The sequence below is a fragment of the Gavialis gangeticus genome, unplaced genomic scaffold, assembly GCF_001723915.1.
Source record: "Gavialis gangeticus isolate Ggan-Ray unplaced genomic scaffold, GavGan_comp1, whole genome shotgun sequence".
NCBI lineage: Eukaryota > Metazoa > Chordata > Crocodylia > Gavialidae > Gavialis > Gavialis gangeticus.
In genome coordinates, this window is record NW_017729034.1 from 32,736,454 (window position 1) to 32,745,037 (window position 8,584).

General features: G+C 40.1%; 1 protein-coding gene across 1 annotated transcript in view; it reads right to left on the minus strand.

The window, feature by feature from the left end:
• Nucleotides 1-894: 894 nt before the first annotated feature.
• Nucleotides 895-8,584, minus strand: part of TTC27 (tetratricopeptide repeat domain 27) — a 303,716-nt gene continuing 296,026 nt past the window's right edge. The window contains exons 18-20 of the mRNA XM_019527431.1: nucleotides 6,727-6,838; nucleotides 3,091-3,191; nucleotides 895-1,136 (exon numbers count right to left, since the gene is read on the minus strand). Of these exons, the coding sequence (XP_019382976.1) occupies nucleotides 1,014-1,136; nucleotides 3,091-3,191; nucleotides 6,727-6,838 (336 nt within the window). The 3' untranslated portion in view covers nucleotides 895-1,013. The remainder of the gene's footprint in view (nucleotides 1,137-3,090; nucleotides 3,192-6,726; nucleotides 6,839-8,584) is intronic.

Genomic DNA, 8,584 nt, shown 5'->3' on the forward strand with positions numbered 1-8,584 from the left:
AAAAAAAAATACTAACTCCAGGTGGAGCCAGCTGCAGGGTCCAGGCTGAAGTTATATATTGTGTGACTACCTAGAACAAAAAAACATTAATATCAATAGTCACCTTCGAATAATCACCTCACTACTTGAGCATATCTCACCATTAAATATGATTTCTCCAGCTAAAAATAGTTCAAAGTTATTTTGCATTACATTCTTATTGTGTTGCTCAGATTTTTATGCCCTCCTCTCTGCAAAATTATACAGAAACTAGCCTCGCCCACCCCTCCGTTTTTGCACCTTGCAGGGAATGGAAGGGGCGGGGCCAGTGCCACTGGCCCTGCCCCCTCTGTCCACTCCATTTTTGTGACCTGCAGGGAGTGGCAGGGGGAGGGGCACCACTGCTGGCCCAGCCCCCCCACCTTCTGCTCCATCGCTGCTGGTTGCAGGGAGCAGGGCAGGGGGGAATCCCTGTGTCCTCGCTCCATCCCTTGTGTCCCCGCCATCACAGGGCCCCTGCTGTTCCCCTCCTCCCCCCGGGCAGGGGCTGTTTCTCCCCTCCCCCTCCCCCTTGCCACTTCGGCCCAGGACCTTGCCCCCCTGCTCCGTCACCCCTGTCATGGTGGCTTTGTCGCCACCTGCTGTTCAAATGCTTCCGCTTTGTCAACCAATCAAAATGCGAATAAAGCGTTATGGATAGGTAGACCAAGGGTTTTATAATATTAGAATGGTTATACAGGAATGGTGTTGAGCCAACTGCACATAGGCAGAACTAGTTCTGAATAAATGTCTTACAAATATAATGTTTTATGCCAAAAAAATATTCCTAGGGACCTAGATATACAGCTTTAAAAGTAGGCCTGGCCTTAGAAGTAATTTAACAGCTTAGTAAAGCTGACCAGAAGAACAATAGAGTCATATGTAAAAATATTAGGAAGTCATGTTATATGTTAGAGATGTTGCATTTCCATTAACAGAAACTGTAGCAAATGAAGTACATCATCGTCTTTCTTCCACAAAACCTAATTCTCATCTCAGCACTGATTTCTCAGTTGGTTGCTCAGTCCTTGCAGTTCAACAATTAAGTTGTCCATAGTTGTCACTTCATCAGCTAACTCACTGGAAACCGTGCCACTTTCTACATCTGCAAAAAGTTGCTGCATAATAAAAACAAAACCAATTTTAATTATATTTGAGGTCATCATAATCCAAACAAGATATTGAATTAAAATTCCCTCACTACCATTGCCACAATTCCCAGACCATCATCTCTGATCCCATGTGAATTTGTGTTGCATGTGGTTACTTCTCTCCAGAAACTGACACACCAGTGGTTAGGCAGAGTACCTACAAATGACAATCACTCTTTTCTCCAAGTCAGAACATGTGCCCTTCATAACACACCTGATGCTGTCCTGTCTGTAAGTCTGAGTCTGTCACAGAAAACTGGGCTTCTGTTAGGGGTTGCTCCTGCTCTCACAGAAATCTAAACTGTTTTGCCATTAAGCTCAATGAGAGCAGGATCAGGCCCTCCTTACCATGCACAAAGCACTCTTCAGCAAACCAATCAGTTGGCAAAGTAGAAATCTGCAAGTGTTTTAAATAACTGTCACTTTTCTTAGCACCATTTTATATGGTCTCATCTGTTCCACATAGCCAAAATAAATATGTTGTAGCATTTGATGTCAAGACATGAGTGGGTAGATGCATGCATCTGTCTATAATTAACTCATGAGACAGAAACAAGATGCTAAAATGTCATAAAAATGCTTTGCACCCATACTGTGGTTTCTGACATTAAAGCTTTGCTGTCAGCAAATCATGTGAACCACTATGATTCCTACTTTATATACAGGGCAACCCAAGGCAGACAGAGGTTAAATGTTGCACCTAAAACCATATAACATTAATGGCAGAAGTCTCATTAGATTTCAAGATTTATCGAGTCACTGCCTGGTACACAACCCTTTAAAACCCTTGAGTTGAGTAGAACCTTCCTTTGCAGGTTAGTCTCACTGAAATAGATGGAACTGAGGGCTGAACATGAATTAGCCAGACAGAGTCTGGCTGTGCATGTTCTGTTTGTGATCAAAAGCGACTCTAAACATACATTTCCTGCTTATGATTAAAAGGGAGAGTGTAAATCATTCATTTTAATGACCCAAAGACAGACTTGCTGCCTAAAATTCTGAATGGATGAAAACTAAGCCAGAGTACAAGCATTGTTCTGGAGCATACATACACCCACTCCATTAAAATAAGAATTCTTATTCTCTGTAATAAAATGGACACACGTGTAAGAAAAAACATGCTACGGACACCTGGATCAAAGTACTCTGCCAGTGAACAAACAAGCTCCTTTTCAAAAAACAGAAATTTGTTCATTTAACAAGTAAAAAGGTGACTCTTCTGTCAGTCCATGAAGCTTACCTAGGAATCTGACCTATCTAAGCCTGGCCCTTTCAATCGAATGTAGCTAGTTACATTATACTGACTCATTCTTTCACCTGCTACTTACTTAACCCTGTTTAAGAATACTAACCAAGTAGATGGCCACAATTTACATTCTCAGGAACTGTACTGATTTTTTCGTAACACATATTAATCAGGAAGCTTTAAGAATTTGCTCTCTCTTTAAATATTTTCTCTTTATTTTGGTTTACTTTCTTTCTTTGTGAGGTCTAAATCCAGGGACCAGTCTTAATACTATTAAATAAAAGTGGTTTGGCTTATTAAAATAAAATTAAACAGGGAAAAAGCCACAAATACTTACTCACTATGCGGACTAAACAGATCTATGGAAAAACAAGAGGTGCTTCTGGAGTTAAGGTTGAACAGACACATGGCAACACTACTTTTTAAATATGGGGATATTTTTTAAACAAAGGAAAAGACTGGAAGGGCAAAATGAACTGCTAATAGTTCAGGCAAAGTTTGGAGGTTAGGGATGGCTTCTAACAGGGACAATTAATGATGAAGAGATGAACAGTCCTCTATAACTTACTGTGATGGATAAGCATTATCTAATTTATAAATAGCTTTCAATTAGGAAGCAGCCCCAAGGAGCAATAATAAAAACTTCCCTTTAACCCATTTCTAACCCAGTCTCACCTTTGCTTTGGATGACAAACCACGCAGATTCAGCCGTGCTGAAGAAAGTACCTGCAAAGCTTCTTGATGATTAGATTTGTGTTCACTGCACCGTATTGCCACTAGAAGTCAAAACAAAGATGTTACATCCTGGTGATCATCTTAAACTGAAAAACCAGTAATTCATCCACACCCTGAATACCTTTATACATATTTTGAACACAGTGTTCCACACAGAGAAAAAAAAAATATTAAAAATAGGTAAATTTACTTAAGGTCCAACCACACACACCCTTACACAAGGAAATGTCAGATCAAGGTATCCTTCTTTAACACACCTCCCAGGTCCCTCACAAAACATGTTCACCACTGTTATTAACAGATCTCACTTCTCTTCAAGTCCTATGCACTTCAAACACACAGTACATACATACCACATTCCTTCAAGTTCTGTTTTATAAAACAATATCAATAATGGAACAATTCAGAGAATCAATCAAGATCCAACTTATGTATTCTGGCAGCGGTTATGAAATGCCTTACTAGTGAAAGCCTCAGTACATCAGTACATGCTAAGCCAAGTCTGTCTGTATGGGGAAGGGGAAACAGAGAGCAGAGCTGTATGTTGATGGAGCCAAAGAAGACTGGAATTTTCAAACTGCTGCAAATGCACTTGTAAATGCTTCAAAAAAAGAATTGCTTTAGCTGGGGAGCTTGGGAATGTTTAAACTTTTATCCCTGCCTGCACCCTACGTCAAACTTAGCAGGATTCATAGAGACAAGGAAATTTGGATCACAGGACTCTGCATGGGCTGGATCTGGACCCCATTCTGGCAGCAGGGTGAGAAGCACTGGTAGCTGCTCTGTCAGCTCAAGGAGCCATGGGGATTAATGCAGCCATTGCTTGTCCTGCCCTTGAATTCCCAGTCCCTCAACAAGCACTATGGGGTAGATCTGGCCCATAGGCTGTGGCTACATCTACATGAGTTGCTTATTGTGCAGTAGCTTGGACCTGCTGCACTGTAGCGTTGCCAGGCACTAACTGTGATGCGATGCTACTGCGCTGCAGTAACGAGCTACTGTGTAATAAGCATCACTAGGCAACTGTGCCAGGGTGTGACTATGCAGTAATGCCGGTTACTGCACAGTCATTTAGTACTTGATTATGCAAGTAGTAAATGACTGTGCAGTAACATCTGCACAGTCAGCGTCTTATTATGTAGACACAGCCCGTATCTTTGACACCCTCCTTTAGAGGAAATGGAGGACTGAGAGGAAACAAAAGAATGTGAGAAAAGCATGTACCTGTTCAGTATTTTCCTATATCTGTATCTTTCTTGTGCCAGATAAAATAGAAAGTGCTTGGTTTTTGGAACCATTAGTCGTGTGCCTGTTTGCTTCTGCTATTATTTATGTCCCTAAGCAAGTGACCGTAAACCACTCACAAGCTGAAGCTCTGGGAAAGTATGTTTAAGCTACTGAAAAGTTTGGTAGAAGGAGGGGTAGCATTGTTGCCCTCTGGGCCAGGCCCAAAATAGCTGAACTATGAGGTCCCATTTTTGTGAAGGAGTTACAGGCACAGAATACATGCCCAGGAATCACGTCAGAGAGGCCAAATTAAAAGATAATGCTGCAAATTACTGAGACCAAAGGCAGCTTAAAGTGCACGCACTGTGCAGTGGGACCTGAATATACAGCAGCCCAGTGAGTGCTCAACTGTGGCAGGCTCTGCCACGCCTGGGTGACAGTGACCTCAGGCTTCCCTATGGGAAGACACTAAACTGCAGATAGTTCACTGTGCAAAGATGTGCAGACATGTGTGTTAATATTACTGATGCTTTTAAAGAATCCTAAGAGATTAGTGTGTCATGATTTGGCTTTGCACAAGTAGAGCTGATGCATTCCTATCATACCAAGATCATCTTGGTGCTTTTTAATTTTATTTTGAATTATCAAACCAACCAATTAGCCTCATGTTTAAGTAAGACTTATTGGTCTTTAATTTTAATGATCACCTCAAGGGCTCTTTTAAAAATAAATGTTTGCTACTCTCCACTACAATAGCTGATTTTAATGAGATTGTTTATTTTCATCAAGACCTGAACCAGCCCCATTCTTGAGTCCCTTCAAAATTCCTAGACATACTGCTAAGTCCTTTGTGAACTAAGGGGTGTAGGCTGTAGCCATGTTGGTCTAAGGACGTAGGCAGACAAGGTTCTTTGGGTGAATCTGATAATCTTTTATTAGACCAACTCAAATAGTTGGAAAAATTCTTCTTTGCAAGCTTTCAAAGGGTATTTATACCTGAAAGTTTGCAAAGAAGAATTTTTCCAACTGAGTTGGTCTAATAAAATATATCAGATTTACCAAAAGAACCTTGTCTGCTAAAAAAATTATCCTATGTTTTGAGTAATTGGAAAAATTCTTCTTAGCGCACAGACCAACTGCAGACGCTTCCTCAACCTGACAAAGGGTGTTTGTACCCGAAAGCTTGCAACAAATAATTTTTTCAACTATTTTAGTTGGCCTAATAAAAGATATTGGATTTACACTAAGAACCTTGTCTGCCTTCATGAACTAACGCTTTTTGAAGTATTAGCTTGCCTCAAAATTTTTTCTTCTGACATCTTAAGCACTGGCAATACTTTGTTTTTCTTACTTAGAAAGAACCAGTGTACCAGATGAATCTTTCCAAAATCCTTAGAGTTGAATTTTGATACGGAGAAGCCATTTGGCTTCTTTGCAATGTCTTTTATCCTCATCAAAAGATGTTTGACCTGTAGCATTTTTATAACTAGGAATGCCAAATCTTTCAGCTATATTTTGTTCCCCTAGATTTAGAATTATCCAATCCATTCTATCAACACATGGCGGATTGGTTCTTTTCTTTGCATCTGGGTTTGATTTTTCATTCTTGGTTTCTCTCCGAGCCCAAGTCACAGTGATGTTAACTACATTAGTGTCTTTACACTGGTGCCAACAGACTAGCCCTAAAACGCCACCACTATTCCCGTCTGCTGGCTGTGGAGCAAGGAGAGGAGGCATCAAACCATGAGGACTGGAACAAACTACTTGGAGAACAGCTCATCTGGCACTAAGAGTGCTTATGCTTGAAAGAGTATTTTTGCTTATTCCTCCTCCACTCCGTAATCAAGAAAAATAAGACCAAGGTTCTTTGAGCCCCACGAATGGGAAGCCAAGCCCAAGGAGCCTACCAGTACACCAAAAGCGTGTGCCTATATGGAACTGAGCACATCTCAAAGTGCATCCCAAGTCAGCTGAGTTTAGTTTTTGGGGGGTCTAGAAGATCTCCTAAACCCCAACGTAATCTTTTTCTCTTTAGTGATGGGACAAGTTATTTTCTCACAAACTTTCTGATATCTGTACTCTGTACCGCTCAGAGCATTTGCTGGCTTATAGGCTTTAAAAGTCCCCTCCTACCTCAAAGTCAGGAACCCTGGCTCACTGCTCCCAGACCCAACACAGAATGTTTTACAACCAATAACACATATATGTCTCAAATAAAATGGCCACAATACTTCCAATATGGGGAGAAGTACAATAGGTAAGGCAAAATATATTTGATTTTGAGCTTATGAAATTTTCTGTACAACCTCCATAAGTAATATAAATAGCTATGTTTAAGACAGAACATACCATGGGCAACTTCTATGGCTCCTTTCACTAACTCCTTAAAGGAAGAGATATCTTTCTCCCAATCAGTTGACTGCATTTCACATTTATGTGCTTTAGTAAGGAACTGCAGCGACTACAAAAGAAAAAAAAAAACTTCATGTGAAATTATAAAAAAAAAATCCTAATTTAGCCATACACATTTCTAAAATTGATATTTCTTCCAAAAAGCTGGACTTTGACAAGATGGATATTCTCTGAGCTGGAAGGGTTTCCTTTTCTGCAACTGTGAGCACCAGCTGTAGCACAGATGTTCTTCCCTGATACTGCATCTCAAGTATGACAGGCACATAAAGTAACATGTGTCCAAAGACAATTTTTATTTTTAAAAACCTGTCTAGACTGATGGACATGACCTATGTTTTCCAGGTCATAATAACTGAATGCATATGAAAGAAGGAAAACACTGGTACTTAACATTTTGAAAACAACCCTGTGCCCAAGGAATGAATAATCGAGTACTTCAAGGCTTCTCCCTCTTTCCCCACAAAATATTAGACCATAGCACATTTCACAGACTAAGCTATTTGGTTTTGCTTCTGTATTTTCTTCCAAAATTGGACAGCAGACATACAGAAACATTTTTTTAACAGCAAAGCACAAAAATGTGTGAAAGAAGGAAGAGTGGTTTTGCCAGTTACCACCTCTTCAATGCCACTGTTGTGCTTAATAAAATAATGGAACAAATAAAGGGAAAGAAAATAATGAGATAAATATCTTGGGCACTACATAGCAATAAGCATCGAACAGTCTGAGTTTGCAAAGATCAGTCTTGCTGACATATAGGAACAAACATACTGAGATGGGAAAGAGAATCCAGCGGTATACCACAAGGATCTGGTCTTCATATCTTCTCTAACTATTTAGAGGGAATAATCAGCACATTAATGATATTTATAGATGACACCAGATTGGAAAGAAACTAAGAACACAAGTTAGGACAGAGAAATAATATGAAGGGGTGTAGTTGGATTAGATACATGGGCAGAAAAACAATCCCAAATGAGATTCACTTAAGAAACGCAGAAGTTAAGACGTATGGTGAAATATAATTCAAAACACATCTCAGTTGAAGGGAGAAAACATAAGGTGCAGAAATTAATTACTGCTTCCTACTCTTTGCCCTCCAACAAAGGCTAGAGAGCAGGAAAAAACCTTCAAAGCAAAAATTAAACATATTATGTGGGGACAAAAACCCCTTCTAAAATTACAACTAAGGGGACCATTGTAACAGCCTACCAACATAAAGAATGTAAATAGTAAAAGGATGAATGTTTAATGTAGTACGTGGATGTAAGCAGTAATACAACATAGGTTAGTTATCAATGGCCCGTAAGAAAAAGCCACACCCGTAACAGTGCAGCTTGGTAAATTCTAAAGGCTGCAGTATTGTTCCACATTTGGGGACCACAATCGAGCTGGAACTTATCAGTCACTGGTAGCTGTAGTGCAGATGGGGGCTAGCAGTCAACTTTTCAGGGTCCTGGTCGCCATCTGGGACTGGAAGTCCCACCCCATAACCCCTGACCTTTGCCACTGGGAGTCCCGCCCCTTGCCCTCAGAAGTACTCCTTTTGGGAAGAGGGTTTGCCATCTTGGAACCAGAAAAAATAAATTATATACTAAAAATCAAACAATGACAATAACATCTTTTAATTTTATTTTAAAAAATTTTTTTGTCCTGATTTGTGTATGTTTGCATAGTGTATATAGAGATGATTGCATAATACCTCAAAATGAAGTCTTACTCTTGTATATTGTAGGAGGGTGGGGGCATGAGGTTTGTGGGGGGCTGTGTGTATGGGGTGTGGGAGAGGGTGGGT